This window comes from Phycodurus eques, chromosome 22 (genome assembly GCF_024500275.1).
Source record: "Phycodurus eques isolate BA_2022a chromosome 22, UOR_Pequ_1.1, whole genome shotgun sequence".
NCBI classification, from domain to species: Eukaryota; Metazoa; Chordata; class Actinopteri; order Syngnathiformes; family Syngnathidae; genus Phycodurus; species Phycodurus eques.
Window position 1 is genome coordinate 6545659 of NC_084546.1, and position 15829 is coordinate 6561487.

General features: G+C 44.1%; 1 protein-coding gene across 1 annotated transcript in view; it reads left to right on the forward strand.

The window, feature by feature from the left end:
* sbf1 (SET binding factor 1) overlaps positions 1 to 15829 on the forward strand; it is a 46211-nt gene that overhangs the window by 24854 nt on the left and 5528 nt on the right. The window contains exons 10-36 of the mRNA XM_061667258.1: positions 1255 to 1332; positions 2182 to 2295; positions 2380 to 2508; positions 2763 to 2861; positions 2938 to 3145; positions 3860 to 3972; positions 4135 to 4284; positions 4556 to 4620; positions 4717 to 4882; positions 4979 to 5244; positions 6085 to 6257; positions 6335 to 6408; positions 8261 to 8453; positions 8602 to 8729; positions 9042 to 9217; positions 10058 to 10194; positions 10350 to 10557; positions 10638 to 10834; positions 11026 to 11163; positions 11234 to 11329; positions 12315 to 12389; positions 12853 to 13025; positions 14121 to 14297; positions 14864 to 14965; positions 15046 to 15231; positions 15377 to 15503; positions 15582 to 15712. Of these exons, the coding sequence (XP_061523242.1) occupies positions 1255 to 1332; positions 2182 to 2295; positions 2380 to 2508; positions 2763 to 2861; positions 2938 to 3145; positions 3860 to 3972; positions 4135 to 4284; positions 4556 to 4620; positions 4717 to 4882; positions 4979 to 5244; positions 6085 to 6257; positions 6335 to 6408; positions 8261 to 8453; positions 8602 to 8729; positions 9042 to 9217; positions 10058 to 10194; positions 10350 to 10557; positions 10638 to 10834; positions 11026 to 11163; positions 11234 to 11329; positions 12315 to 12389; positions 12853 to 13025; positions 14121 to 14297; positions 14864 to 14965; positions 15046 to 15231; positions 15377 to 15503; positions 15582 to 15712 (3879 nt within the window). The remainder of the gene's footprint in view (positions 1 to 1254; positions 1333 to 2181; positions 2296 to 2379; positions 2509 to 2762; positions 2862 to 2937; positions 3146 to 3859; positions 3973 to 4134; positions 4285 to 4555; positions 4621 to 4716; positions 4883 to 4978; positions 5245 to 6084; positions 6258 to 6334; positions 6409 to 8260; positions 8454 to 8601; positions 8730 to 9041; positions 9218 to 10057; positions 10195 to 10349; positions 10558 to 10637; positions 10835 to 11025; positions 11164 to 11233; positions 11330 to 12314; positions 12390 to 12852; positions 13026 to 14120; positions 14298 to 14863; positions 14966 to 15045; positions 15232 to 15376; positions 15504 to 15581; positions 15713 to 15829) is intronic.

Consider the following 15829-nt stretch of genomic DNA (forward strand, 5'->3'; position numbering starts at 1 on the left):
TAACTTTGAGTTCATACATAACATTTGTTTGGAAGACATTCGGCGGTGAACGATCATATCTCCTGTTCAAAGTCACCCATCAAATGATTATTATTTTCTTAAAAAAAAATTCACAAAATAAAAATAAACGCTAATGTAAGAGGCCTTACATCACAACACAAAACAAATTATAAAACGGGAAAAGCGATGATCATGTCTCTAATAGGCAGCTTTAATTTGTTAGCTTGTCCCTAAAGTTTTCATGGAAAAGATAGGATCTGGTGTGTGGGACGCACGCAGGAGCCACGATGCTATAGATTGTTGGTAGGCAACCCGAAAGCTGGGCTTAGCTGCACCCAGGAAGAGAGACGTTTTCATCACGGTCTGGATCTCCTTACGCCATTGTTGCGTGAGCACGAGTCTAAAATATTTGTGACTTCTGACCTAAACGTTGATAATGTTCATGTGTTTTCTTTTAAGAGGGATTATTGATTATTATTATTATTATTATTGAGTATTGATAAACAAAGTTGTTGGTGTTTGAGGTAAGATAATTAAATTGCCCCACAGGGATGAATAAAATTTTCTTCTTCTGAATCTGAAATAACAGGATAGAGTCACAGTTTCAGTTATGTACTGTAGTTCCTCTAATACAGGACAGTGTTTCGCAACCTTTATTGAACCAAGGCACATATTTTTTTTGCAAACATCTCACGGCACACCACCAAACAAAAATGTCCCAAAAAGTCGATACACAGGTTAATTTTGTACAGTATCTCCGAGTGAAAGAGCATTTCTTTTTTCTGCCGGTCACGATATGTTGCTGCCAACGATAGTCGACCAAAGATACATAGTTCATAGGTGATAAATAATTTTCAGATCAATTAAGTGATATTGGATAGTTTCCTGTGGCACACCAAAAGGTACACCAATCTGCAGCCGTAACTTTCATTATCTCAGTTTTACACTCCTAATTTAATAGTTCACGTTAACGTGTAAACTACATGTAAAATTGGACCCAGAAAAGAACTTTCTTATTAGACACCTCCATTCTAATAGAAGATAGATGCCTCCCCCAGACATTTGCAAAAATGTAAAACAATAATATAAGAACACATTATTGGTTTTACATGGAAATCAATGGTCAAGATGTCTTATTACACCCACGTTTCCCAATTGGTGATAGGCATTGAAATGAGACAGCCTCAATCTGTTGGTTTATCTCGAGCCTGCATTCAAATTGATTTGATTTGATTGTGTGTTTGCTGTCTGCAGGTTTTGGATCCTGAGCTGGAGGTTGCTGATCACGCCTTCCCACCTCAGTCTTCGCTACCGTCGGCGCCCAAGATCCAGGTGAAAATCTGCAACCCTGTGTACCTTTTGTAATTGGATATTGTAAACAGAAACACCCAAAATTAATTTTCCTCCGTGCAAGACCCCACGAAATATTCTTGCAATGACTAAGACCACAGCTAAATATTTAAAAATGAATGGTGGGACACAATTAATACAATGTAATTATTTAGAGGCTTTGTAATTGCGTCACTCTGTTAAATGGGCTGAGCACTCAGCAGCAGAACAATTTACGCTAAATACTGTATTAACGATAATTCAAAATTGAAACTATTACTTGGAGATGAGACTATATGAAAATGTCATATCACTGTGATTATGACCAAAGTTATCTTGATGATCTGTATTCGCTCAATATTACTAAAAGACATGTTAACGAAAAACAAAACATATAAAATCAGCAACCATATGTACTTTTTCAAGTTAGAAATTAAATTATAAACCGCAACATCCAAATCAAATGTTCCTGCAAAAATTGACTTAAAATATTCACAACGAAAGTGATGTATTTAATAGTGAAGGGACATTATTATAGAAATGTTATTACTGTATTAAGGATAATTGCCCATAAAAGGGCCTTGCACACAGAAGAATAAATTAGGCTGAATATTGTGTAAACAATAATCAAAGTTTTTTTAATTTAAAATGATATCACAGTTTATCGGTGAACCATTTCATCCCTAGTTAGCACTTTAATTAATTTAAGCACTCTCAGGATGACTCTGTTGTAGTTTTTGACAGAAATTGAACCTTAACGACAATTATCGGTGATACTGTAGCTACAGTTGCAGTGATTGATTCTAGTGTGTACACGTTTGGACTTAAGCTGGACTGCGATGTGTGTTTCAGGATAAGGAGATCCGGGCGATCTTCCTGTGGTTGTTTGCTCAGCTTTTCCAGGGTTATCGCTGGTGTTTACATATCATCCGCATTCACCCCGAACCAGTTATCCGCTTCCATAAGGTACGACGAGGCCCCTCCGTCCAAACGAAGGGCATTGTAGTCCAAATCGTATTTTAGATCGAGGACTTTGTGTGTTTTCCCCAGGCGGCCTTCCTCGGCCAAAGGGCGCTAACAGAAGACGACTTCCTCATGAAGGTTTTGGACGGCATGGCGTTCGCAGGTTTCGTGTCGGAGAGGGGGCCTCCCTACAGAGCAACAGATTTGTTTGATGATGTGAGTCCGGGAATCCAACCGAATTTACTTCACTAAAATTTGTTGGGTTAGTGTCCCAGTGGCGGTGTTTGTGCCACACAGACCCCCTTGTAATGCAAACCCAGAACCTGTCGACTGTGAGGTCGACGTGCTAACCTCTAGGTCACTTTGCTGCTTGCGCAATCCAATGTATATAATATCTTTATACACAACGGTGTTGAAATGTTATTTTTTGACACTGAGAGAGGAATTGTCAACTTCCTCTGTTCCCACAGCTGGTAGCCAATGAGGTGGAGAGGATACGGCAAGAGGAGGCCTCGCCGCACAAAGTCATGAATCACGTGAAGGAGTTGGCCGAGCAGCTATTTAAAAATGTCCGTCTCCAAATGAAATGCCTCTTTTTCAGGAATATTCGTGCGTAACCACTCATGTGTCGGTCTCACTCTGTAGGAGAACCCCTACCCGGCAGTGACTATGCATAAAGTCCAACGACCGTTAGAAAACGGCCAGAAAGCCACTCGGAGTCAGACCTCCTTCCCCGGGCTGGACGAGGTCACCGTACAGCTCTTCATCGACCACGCCACCGCCAAGCTCAAGACTGCACCACCGGTGGTCAAGGCGGAGGTCAAGAGCATGGTGCCGTCCGGGCCTCCGCTGGGTGAGCTACGTTTACAATGTGGAATGATTTGATTGGCCACAAGAGAATTGTTTAATTGGATGGAAAACCTAAAAGGGCTTTTTAACAACATGCCTGTGACGCGCTCGATGCAAAGGAGGAAGAATTGTTCGACACTTTGCACGCATTTCTTGTCTTGCTGAAATCAGCCCGTTTTTAGGGTCCAGTGTTTTCTCATGCAAGCGAAACCAGCCTTCGTGCCGCCCCACGTACGGCTCGGCCCGTGGCGAGTCTGGCTTTTGTTACCGTGACGACCAAGCGATGAGCCTTAGTTTTTAACTGCAGTGGCCTTTGCGGGCTGCCTTTCTCATCTCGCTAGCAAGTGTACGCGTAACAGCGAGTGGGATCTTTCCGGAGAGCGTGCGCGTTGCGGCTGGCTTCCCCTAAAATCAGGGGGTGGCGAACCACCGTCCCGTGGGGCATATAGAGAGAACCACAAATGTTCATAATACAAAATAAGAAACATGTATTTGATGAGTGCATCATATTTTCTCATTGAATGACTCTCAGAGGGCTTCAATGACTCCTAATAGGGAAAAGGTTCCCCGCCCCCTGCTTTAAAGTTTTTAGAGGTGCAAGTTAATCATCAGCACTTCCGGCCTCCAACTTCTCCCCCTCTCTCAGCATGTGTTTAATGGGCTTCATTTTGAAGTGCCACAGTGATAAATGAGCCTCGCACGTGCCCCCCTTCCGCAGGAGACACTGTGGACCGGAACGGCAACGTGATGGCCAACAGCGCCCGTCGGCTGGAGGTTGTCAGGAACTGCATCACGTATATCTTTGAGAACAAAATGCTGGAGGCCAAGAAGGTACGAATGTTTTATGGACAAAAGTGCACTTTTTCCAGTTCTGGCAATTCTGCTACAAAACAAAAAGTTGTAGAAAAATGGCATTTTTGTGTTGTGTACTTAAAAGCCAGTACTGTGCAGTGGAAAAGCGCCATGGCTCCAATTCGCATCTTCCTTTTGCAGCTGATGCCAGCTGTACTGCGGGCTTTGAAGGGTCGAGCGGCTCGGGTGTGTTTGACCCAGGAGCTCAATCAGCACGTCTTACAGAACCGGGCGGTGCTGGATGACCAGCAGTTCGACTACGTCGTCCGAATGATGAACTGCACCTTACAGGTCTGTTACCACTTGTACTCTACGGTTGGATTTGTAGCTTTATTTACCTCTTCATTTTCACCAGTCGCTAGGTCACCTTTCCATTACGTTTATACAGCGTTTGTGTCCCCTTTATTTTCATGTGACATAAATTGAAATATTGCAGAAACCAAGGCCTCCACCCTTCTACAATGTAGTCAATAAAAGTCCCCCTGGCAACTCTTTGTGGAACTACAGTATGCAGTATTTTCTATGAAACAGTTCACAATCATCATATTCTGTTTCTGTGTAGGACTGCTCGCATATGGATGAACATGGCATTGCAGCAGCCCTTCTCCCATTGGTTACAGCTTTTTCGCAGGGTACGTTTATCAGTCGACATTCGAATTAAATCGAAGCAAGCTTCACACCGTGTTTCACACGGACTGTCGCTGTCCTGTTTTTGTTGGTCTGACAGAAATTGGGGGCAGGCATCACTCAGTTTGCGTACAGCTGCGTACAGGAGCACACGGTGTGGACCAACATGCAGTTCTGGGAGGCCATGTTCTACAGCGACGTTCAGAACCACATTAGGGCGCTTTACCTGGAGACGGAGAACGGAGAGCATCCGAACCAAACGGTGAGTACAGCTGCTAGGCTAACGTCGGTTAACACTTAAGCCTTCGCGATTTCATCATGATCCATCACCAGCAAACGTAATGCAATTTATCGTCAGGAGCAGCAGGAGGGATCGGGCAGCGGGCGGGAAATCAGCGCGCTGGAGCTGGCGTCGGAGCAGAGCCGCCTGTGGCCGACGCTCGGCAAGGACATGCAGACGGAACGCGTGCAGAAGGAGGAGAGCACCGTGTTCAGCCAGGCCATCCACTACGCCAACAGGATGAGCTACCTGCTGCTGCCGCTGGACACCAGCAAGAACCGCCTGCTCAGGAGCTCGGGCCTCGGGGACGTGGAGAGCGTCAGCAACAGCTACGTAACCAACAGGTAGGAATGGGATCAGTTTCTTTATGGGTCAGTACTTTTTGGCTTCTTGAGGTGGTGCTCCTTAAATGTATGGAAAATGTATGGACAGTGTTGTAAGTGTAATTCTAGAACTGTACAAAGAAATATAATGAAAGTGACCAATTAATAAGCTTGATAATATTTCATAACAGCTTTTAACAGACTATATTTACATTTATATTGGATAAATATTTATTTTGACAGTTCTTATGTACTTATTTTGAATGTTGTATAAAATAAATATTTTTGTAGTTTGATGGTTTTGGTCAATTTAAGTAGAATAGTAAAATAGTAGTTAATATAGATCACATGGTTCCATTTTAATAATATCATTTTGCATCAGGTTCTCCTTCATTTACACAGGTGGGCAAATAATAACAATAAAAGTTATGCATACATTTTTTTTTATCACAACTCCTATTAGTTATCCCTATCAACCCAACAATTAAGATATCGGTTGACATTTTAGGAGCGATTCCCTTTATTACATGTTTTTACTGTATTTGTATCTATCCTCGGTTGATTAAATTAAGATTATTAATAGTACTTGTAAACTTGTTTTTTTCTAATCTAGTTTGTCAAGACTAGGATTTCTCACATTAATTAAGTGAATTCAAAAGTGGGGAATTAATTTATCACAGCATATCAAACAGTCCCCAGATATCTAATTTTAAAATGTCAACTGGAGCCCAGCAATTAAAATTTTAAGTCGACCATAAAACAACTTTTAGAGATGAAAAAAAGAACAAATTTCATGGCCTCTTCTTTCTTTCTTTTTTTTTACATTTTTTATTTTTTTTTTTGGGGGGGGGGGGGGGGTAGTATTGCAGGGAGCATGGCGGAAAGTTACGACACAGAGAGCGGCTTCGAGGATGCCGAGAGCTCCGACGTGGCCAACTCGGTGGTGCGCTTCATCAACCGCTTCGTGGACAAAGTGTGCAATGAGAGCGGAGTGACCAACGAGCACCTGAAGGCTCTCCACACCATGATACCGGGTATCATTCTCCTCATGAAATAAATCGTGTTAAAAGGAGTCATCTTCCATACTTACGCTTCTGTGGTTCGATTCCAGATATCGTTCAGATGCACATCGAGACGTTAGACGCAGTCCACCGCGAGAGTAAACGACTGCCGCCGATCCAAAAGGTAACCAATTCCTATTTTTACGCCCCACTGGAGAAAGGCCACGCAGAGCGAGCCCGGCCAGCCCCGCCTACTTCCCTCTCCACCAATCCCTACCGCTCAGACCCGCGATGTCACGCCAGGTACGTCTGTGACTCCCAAGGACGACTGAGCAAAGCATGCCGGGTGACGATCGCTCTGCCTCGTGTGCCGTTTTTCACGTCCCGAGCTAACGTGCGTGCCTTCATTTGGAAGGGTGCCGTCAGTTGGTGTGATGGAGAGGGATGGGGGCTGAGCTCAGCGTAAGCCAAATTTAGTCATTATAAATTGCATCATGGGCTGAGATAAACCTCATCATCAGCTGTAAAAGGCAAAGATAATTACAATTACGTAAGCGACGGAACTTGGAAAAAAAATGTAGCTATTCTTCATGGATAACTAATTCACTGAACAGAATACAACATGTGCTGTTGTCATAACGTTAATATTATCATAATATTATATTATTATTATGATATATTAAGAATATATTTTTGGCTCATATAGTTTAAAGCCAGCCATACTCACATGCATGGTTGTAAAGCACGAGAGAGTTCCGAAACATGTTTAGTGCAACATATTTGAACGTTGAGTAAAAATTCAGTATTAGGGGTGGGAATCACAGAGTAAAGCGGTTTACACATCTCCCGATTCGTAAAATGTGAGCGACCCACACACGACAAGAAAAAAAATCAGCAAGGGTGCGCTTCCTGCTTTTATGGTGCTTCCGGTGTACTCGAGACGACCAGCACACCACGCACATAACGATATCTCCACTGACAGTCGCGAGTCTCTGCCCCCCAAACCAGACGTCTGTTGAGGTATTAAGACTGAGCTTGTTCGGATCGATGAAAATACAAAGAAGATAACAAGAGTGGTAAAAGAAGAAGAACTGGTAGAAGGTAGGCTAATTGGTAGCTTGGCCGGTAACGACAGTTTGGTTGCACGTTCTCCCCTTGGCATTTGCCTGTGGCTCGATCGAATTATCAATGGGAAAAATGCTCGATTTCGGCCCGATTATTGGTACGCGCATACTCGTCACAATCATTGTTTTTCATTTCATTTTCAATTCACGTCACAATCACGGAGTCTGTGGTTCGGCCAAAGTCGGTTTTGAGCACCCACGTAATGATTTGCGATCGTAAATATTGAGCATGTTTAGCTAGCAAAACAAAACAATTCATCGAATAACTGGATTGCAAAGAAAGGTCGAACATAATCTCCGCCTTAAAGCTTTGCAGAGATGTTTTTTGCGCATGAACTAATGTTACTGTGTACCCACGCACCTCTCTTTAGAAAAAAAGTTGCCGCGATGGTGGTGAGCTAGGAAAGCAGAACTGGCTTACATAACAGCACATATACGACCGCAGGCACAAGGTAACATAAACATAGTTAGCTAATAATATAGCCACCGCGAGTTCGAACATATTGTAATGTCCCCGCAAGTGATCAGGAATAGACACAGCCGCCGGCGCACTTTCAATCACTTAACTGAACAAAAGAAACGGGTAATAAATAACCACATTCCTACACTAGCTTCTGTGGCCCTCAACTGACGGCCAGTCGCGCAACACACAGACTGGCTCACTGTAAGTCGTTTTTTAACATCTGCATATTTAATATAACTAACTGACATCCGAAGACATGGTATTGCATCCCACCCCTAGTATATAAAAGGTATGTTTATGTAAATAGATTATGGCAGGAGCGGTAAAGTGCATGGTTGTCGTTCTCTTTGTCAGTTTCTCCACTTTCAGCCCCCTTGGCCTCGTTCGTGTTCTTTCTGCTTCGGCATCATTAATCCCGGTCTCGCTCCATCTCTGTTCTCTCCACCCAGCCCAAGCTGCTGAGGCCGACTCTTCTGGCAGGCGAGGAGCTGGTGATGGACGGCATGCGCGTTTACCTCATCCCAGACGGGCGCGAGGAGGCCACGGGGATGATGGGAGGCCCGCCCCTGCTGCCCGCAGAGGGAGCCATCTTCCTCACCACCTACCGGCTCATCTTCAAGGGCACTCCCACCGACCCTCTGGGTGAGAGCCTATACAGTACACGTGCCATGTGCAAATTTGACCCGCTTCGACGAAATGTTTGTTAAATAAAAGAAAATAATAGAAATCTTGAAACTGAAATTGTACACGCCATAAATGTGTGTATTTATTATGGGCTTCCCTACTGCAGTGGGCGAGCAGACGGTTACTCGTTCCTTCCCCATCGCGTCGTTGACCAAGGAGAAGAGAATATCTGTCACTTTACCCATGGAGCAGTTTGTTCAGGAGGGGTTACAGCTACGGTCCTGCACCTTCCAGGTACTGTAGAACTGTATGAAGAAAGGAAATGACTAGACTATAAATATTGCTTTTGCCACCATCTGTTGGCATAACGGTGCCAAGCGCCGATGTTGAACTAAGGGAAGCAGCCTCATTTACTCAGGCCGTAGCATTGTCTAATATAAAAAGTGTTGCCGCCATCTCGTGGCATCAATAGTCAATGAAAAATCTTTGTGCGGTCGCCAATTACTTGCAAATTTTCACTATAGTGAGGATTTACTGTAATTGTGACCACGCACGTTGTACCCGACTTTACAGTAATTCTTTGACACGCGTTCTCTCCGTCCGCAGCTGATGAAGATCGTGTTCGACGAGGAGGTGGCGGCTGACCTTGCGGAGGTTTTCAGGAAGCACATGCACAAGCTACGCTACCCCCAGCACGTGCAGGGAACGTTCGCCTTCACCGTCGGTCAGAGTGGCAAGCTGGTAGTGGAGCACAAGACCAAGGACAAGAACCAGTCACTCAAGTATGAACCTCTGAATTTGACCAAACTTCTGGTATTTTTAAACAGAAATTAATACCCCAGGCCACTCATACTAAATTATAGAGTAACATATCGCTGACGTTGGGACGAAACCACCTTTGTCCAATTTTGGTCCATTGCAATTTTTCACAAATCAATACTATGCTATACTATACTACGGTCAATTTCCACGAGGATATGTTATCTTGACGAATATTGACCAATCTAAAGTTTTGAAAATGGCTCGCTGTCTTTGACGATGCAATTTAATTGGCTCACTAAACATGCCGTTCTTTTAGTTTCCTTAAAAGAGATGGTTGTGGAGATGCAAGGTTTCCGCCCGATGCCAGCGACATTCACAATTAACTCTTAAATTACTCTGGACAAAGCTTGACTTGAAGTGATTTAGCATTTCTTGAATGGATATTTTTTGGCAGGAAATCACACCAGACATTGGTGGGAAATGTGAATGGGGAAAAAAAAAAAAAAAAAGTATTTTTAAAAATTGTATTATTATTATTTTTTTAACATTTTGACAAAGATCCCTGAAGATCCCAGTAACTTCTCAGATCATGAGAAATTTGGAAAGGGACGTCATTACTTGACTGGTAAAATGTAAAAAAAAAAAAAAAAAAATTAAAAGAAAGAGAGAGAAATTGCAGTCATTTTAAATTTCTAGATAAAATATATCCGATAACGAAATTAAAAAAATAACAAAAATCTACATTTTGACAGGGGACGAGGAGTTTGGGTTTCACGGTCTTCTACATTTATTATGTCTTCTTATGACCTGTAACTGACATAGCATGATGAGAGATTTGTAAACATCTTTGTTTCTCTCAGGACACTTTCCAAAAACCTGGTAAAGAGCGCCAAGCGGACCATCGGCCGTCAGTACGTGACGAAGAAGAAATACTCTCCGCCTACCTGGGAGAACAGGAGCAGCTTTCAGTCAGAGCTGGATGAGGATGAAATTTCAGGTAGGTTAAAACTCACTTCAATCCTCATTAATAAGTCGATTTTGTAAATTCCTGGTTAATTGCTTCAAAATGTTTCTAAGTTTAAAAATACCCGTAACATTGCCACCCACCCAGTAGTCAGGGTGAAATTTGTGTATATGCTTATGCGTCCGCAGTCTCAGAGGAGGTGGATCAGAGCTCCCTTACGCTGTCCTCCACCATCCGCTCGTCAGACAGACAGACCATGAGTAACGTAGTCGAGCGAGCGTGCTGCCGCGACTACCAGCGCATGGGCCTGGGCACGCTCAGCAACAGCTTGACCCGCTCCAAGAATGAGCCCTTCCGAATTTCCACAGTCAACCGCATGTACACGGTGTGCAGAAGGTGAGGGGTGGTAAATCAGCACGCAGAGGTTTGGCGTAATCATAGAAGTGTTCAATCCCACGTGTGCGCTTGCGTCGTAGCTATCCCGGCCTGCTCATCGTTCCGCAGAACATCCCGGATACCACCATCCAGAGAATCTGCCGCTGTTACCGGCAGAACCGCTTCCCTGTGGTTTGCTGGCGGAATTCCCGGACCAAGGCTGTCCTCCTGCGATCGGCAGGCTTCCACGCAAAAGGGGTGGTGGGCTTTTTTAAATCTCCCAATGCCCCAACTTCGGGTAATTATTTGCGCCATGTAGGGATTTCATTTTATACTGTGAGCCTTTTCAAACGACTTGAATAATGACTGTAGCCTTTTTCTCTACCGCTGTAGTCTGAATGTGTGAAGTGTCAGTCAAAAAAAAAAAAAATATATATATATATATTACGTGAGGAAATAGCCCCATTGACCGTACGTCTTTGTGTGCAGTGCCCTCCCAGGCGGACTCCACCAGTCTGGAGCAGGAGAAATACCTCCAGGCCATTATCAGCTCCATGCCCTCTTACAGCGAGAGCAGTGGCAGGAACACGCTCAGCGGCTTCACCTCCACCCACATGAGCGCTTCGGGTGAGTGCGACTCTCAGTGCGACTTTCCAGGCCACTCGCTCCCAGAGCTGACCGCGGCCTTTACCCACAGACTCGTCGGATAAGCTGCGGCAGCCAAAGATCGGCGCTCTGATGAAGCAGGTGATGGGTGCCAAGGAGGACGTGCCCGGAACGTTCAGCAGAGGAGGTGAGACGCTTGCGTCCAAAGCACGTGGCCCTTGTCGAAGCGTGCGAACGACGTCTGTCATTATGTAACTGAGGCTCGATTTACCCTGCGTGCCTCAAGTGCCACAATTGGGTAATGCGTCACAAAAGCACAACTAGAAAAAATATACATGGAATCGGTTAAATCGGTACACATGTGCCAATGCGAGAGCAGCGTAAATGCGCGTATCGGACATGCAGGGTGGCTTGACATAGAAGTTTTATTTTTTACGTGCCCACCCTCGTAACTCGGAACGCTCTTAAATTATCTTTCCCCATTGATATGAATAGAAATGACATTAATCCGTTCCAGTCTCCCCTCAAAAAGAGATAATTTTGTAATTTAATTTTAATCAGGAAAATAGAACTCGGCGGCGCGGCGGACGACTGGTTAGCACGTCTACCTCACAGTTCTGAGGCCCGGGTTCAAATGTTCTCCCCGTACCTGCGTGGCCTTTCTCCGGGTACTCCGGTTTCCTCCCACATCCTAAACGCATGCTTGGTAGGTTCATCGAAGACTCGAAATTGACTGTCGGTGTGAATGTGAGTGCGAACGGTTGTTTGTTTATACGTGCGCTGCGATTGACTGGCAACCAGTTCAGGGTCTACCCCGCCTCTCGCCTGAAGGTAGCTGGGATAGGCTCCGGCACGCCCGCGACCCTAGTGAGTCTGAGCGGTACGGAAGATGAATGAATGAAAATAGAACTCGGTTATCGTACGTCATAAAAACATAGAGTAATGACGTAATCAAATAGAACGTAATGAAATAAACATTTTGCGCATCATGATTTAATGCTTTAATTCAATGTGCTGCTCCTTCCGGTTTCCCTGCCTCGACTCGTATCGCAGGGCAGCACTATATAAGAATTAAATCGGAATGAGACACTTGGACCTGCGGTGTAAATCCAGCCTGAGACTGCACCACGAGGACGCTCAATGTTCTTTTTTTGCCTGTCATTTGACCTCAGCTCTTGGTCAAAGGGCCAAAGTCATCTCCCTCTCTCAGCCCAAAGTGTCTGGCAAGGCCAGGAACTCTACTAGAGGTACAGTAGGTCACACCCAGCCCTCCCTCCCCTCCAACTAATCAAATCTCTTTAACAGAATCGCCCATGTGTCTGGCATCATCCCTGGTCGTGTTCTGTATCTCCAGACTAATGGTCTCTTCTTTACTGTTTGTGTTTGTCAGTTTGACTTCTGCTGTTGTGTTTTGTGTGTGTGTGTGTGTGTGTACACGCGCATGCTGCCACTGCAGCTCTACTGTCCAGCGTCCTCGTTGTCGTTTCAATTTTGATTCTTGTGTTTGTCCAGCGGCAAGATTTGCATCAAACTACAAGTAGGAAACTGGTTTCGGGTAGTTCTCAATCACTTATTTTGTTTAACAGCATGGCTATTAGGTTGATGGGCGTCAAACAGCGTGCCTGACTGAAATCAAAGGATAACTAATTACATGAAACATTCTGTTTTCGTGGCATGGTTCCGTCATATGTGTGTATGTGTGATTGCCAGGGAAATGGGGGAGTATCCGAGGCGGCGGGCGTCTTAGCGCCTACAACCCAGACGTGGGGACGCGTCTCGCCGGGAAAGAGTCGCCGCAGCCCAACGGCGGGCCCAGTGAGGCGTTGTTCTTCCGCCAGCACAGGGCCTATCTCTACATCATTGGGGACAAGGCCCAGCTCAAGGTGACTTGTGGTGGTTGCAACCAAGAAAAAATGTATTTGTAGTTACTCTATTTCCTCAAAAATATGAATAGATTCCATACCTCAATTAATTGTTTGACAAGAAAACAGCATTATGCATATTAAACATATACATCCTAATTATTTAGCATTATTTATTTTGAGATATAGTTTCTATATTTTTTTATTGCACACTTTGTATCAATGCGGTTGAGTAAATAAACGCCTCCGACTATTAAATGTTTTCATTTTGAATTTAAGTAAATTTTAATGTGAACATTCACATGCTATACTTTCTCATAGATTGGCCAGAGCCATTAATTTCTGCCTTTTTATTTATTATATGAGGAAAAGCGAAAAAAGTAGAATAAGTCAAATGAAATTATAAATAATGCAAAAATAAAATAACACCTCCAAGGCTCCAACCCTTAAATGAGGACATATTTTTAGTTAATTTTATTTCAAACAAAGACATACAGCATTTCCTCATAAATTAGCAAAATGTTTTTTTTTTCCATTGTTAAATAAACGACCATGTAAGGGGAAATACCTTGCATTTCAGTCTAATGTGGTACAGGTGGATTCAAGTTATCAAGTATCAATATACTTGCTATTACAATTGATTTTGATTGATATTCACTCATAAGCAAAGGTAATTTACGCCCACCCTAAAAGGTTTGTAATTGCCTACCGATGCCACAAGATGGTTGCAAAGCCTCAACGTAGTTCCTTGGCACCAAGATGCCACAAGATGGCCCCAATCAATATTTTTATATTAGACATGGCTTTAGTCAAAGCAGCGAATAAAGAAATCTTGGTATTTGTGAATGCCAAACCACGTATATGTGGGGGTTCCATGTACTAGTATAGTTGAACCATTTTATTTAAATCTAATAACAATGAGCCACTCTGTTACCGGGTAGGAAGTGACAGTGACAACAAAATAGAATCTCTAAAACTAAGCAAATATGTCAGCACTTCACTCGGGTAACTGGACCATATCCACATTTGATAGGTTTATCGTTAACTGGCTTTGTCACTATTCTTCCATTTTAAGGCAATAGTTTTGTTTCATTGGGACCGTGATGTGTTTTGCAGGGCGGAAAGCAGGACTCCTTCCAGCAGTGGGAGGTGGTGCCCATCGAGGTATGCGACCTGCGGCAGGTGAAGAACAGCTTCAAGAAGCTGATGAAGGCCTGCGTGCCTAGTTTGGCCTCCTCTGACTCCAGTACGAACTTCCTGCGCTGTCTGGAAGAGTCGGAGTGGATGGCGCTGGTTAGTGATCGCCCCGATAAGTCGTACTACTGACAGTGGAACCTCAGAAGTTGGAAAAAGAATATCATATTTACTTTATACACTTGTTTGTTTTAATGTACGTCATGAAATAATGGGTTGATTTTATTATTGTAAATAATGTATTGTTAAAAAAAAAAAAAAAAAAATAAAAATTAAAAAAAAAAAAGATTTGCACAATGTTAAAAAAAATATATATTATTTTTTAAAATATAAAATCAGGCAGAGTATTTGTTTTAAATTAAGTTTATGGACAATGTGCACGTACATTAATCAATGTCAAAAGACATGAAGAGATGCTTGAACCAGATCTAGCAGAAAGCTAATATCCATCTATATTCAAACTTTGAAATTAATCGATTAGTGTTACAGGGCCCCGGTCGCGAATTGCAAAAATGTGCGAGTAATTGACGCTCACCCAGAAAACTTTGTAATTGGCAAAAGATGCCACAAAATGGTGGCGAAGCACTTTTTTCAATTGGAAAAGACGATCGCCTGACTTAACGAAGCTCCTCCCCTCACTTCAACATTGTTCCTTGCGTGTGTAGCTGCACAGGGTGCTGCAGGTGTCAGTCCTGGCGGTGGAGCTGCTGGACACGGGATCATCCGTCACTGTCAGCCTTGAGGACGGCTGGGACGTCACCACCCAGGTTTGCAGATTCCGTAAACGAACCCGTCGCTTCCTCCGCGAGCCCACAGGTGACGCCGTGACACCGCGTTGCGTCTACAGGTGGTGTCGTTGGTGCAACTGCTGTCCGACCCTTACTACCGGACCTTCGACGGCTTCCGGCTGCTGGTGGAGAAGGAGTGGCTGTCGTTCGGCCACAGGTTCAGCCACCGTGGCGCGCAAACGCTAGGCAGTCAGAGCAGCGGGTTCACCCCGGTCTTCCTGCAGTTTCTCGACTGTGTGCATCAAGTGCGTATTCCATTCAACCAATTTCTATTGCATTTGTCCTCATTACGGTCACAGGTGAGCCGGAGCCTATCCCAGCTGACTTTAGTCCGATTAGGGGTACGGGTGTACCCCGCTTAACTCTGTGGTTGAAACCCTCCTTCCTCAGATCCATTTGCAGTTCCCCATGGAGTTCGAGTTCAGCCAGTACTACTTGAAGTTCTTGGCCTATCACTACGTGTCCAACCGCTTCCGCACCTTTCTGCTCGACTCTGACTACGAGCGCATCGAACTCGGTACCATCTTGGGTCGTGGCGATATCGCATTTTCCTTGACTCCTCTGTCTTTCGACTTAAGTCTGACATTGTCTGCAGGAGTCCTCTATGAGGAGAAAGGCGAGAGGAGAAGTCCTCAGGTGTGCAAGTCCGTGTGGGACTACATCGACCGGCTCAACAAGAAGACGCCGGTCTTCTTCAACTACATGTTCGCGCCAGAGGATTATGAGGTGAGCGCAGCTGTCAAATATTTTTATCGTTTATTCTTTCCTATCGATTAATTGAGTAAAAATTGATTTTGCATTATCAAAAAAACAAAATGTTCAGGTGAGCTGCAGGTACTATCC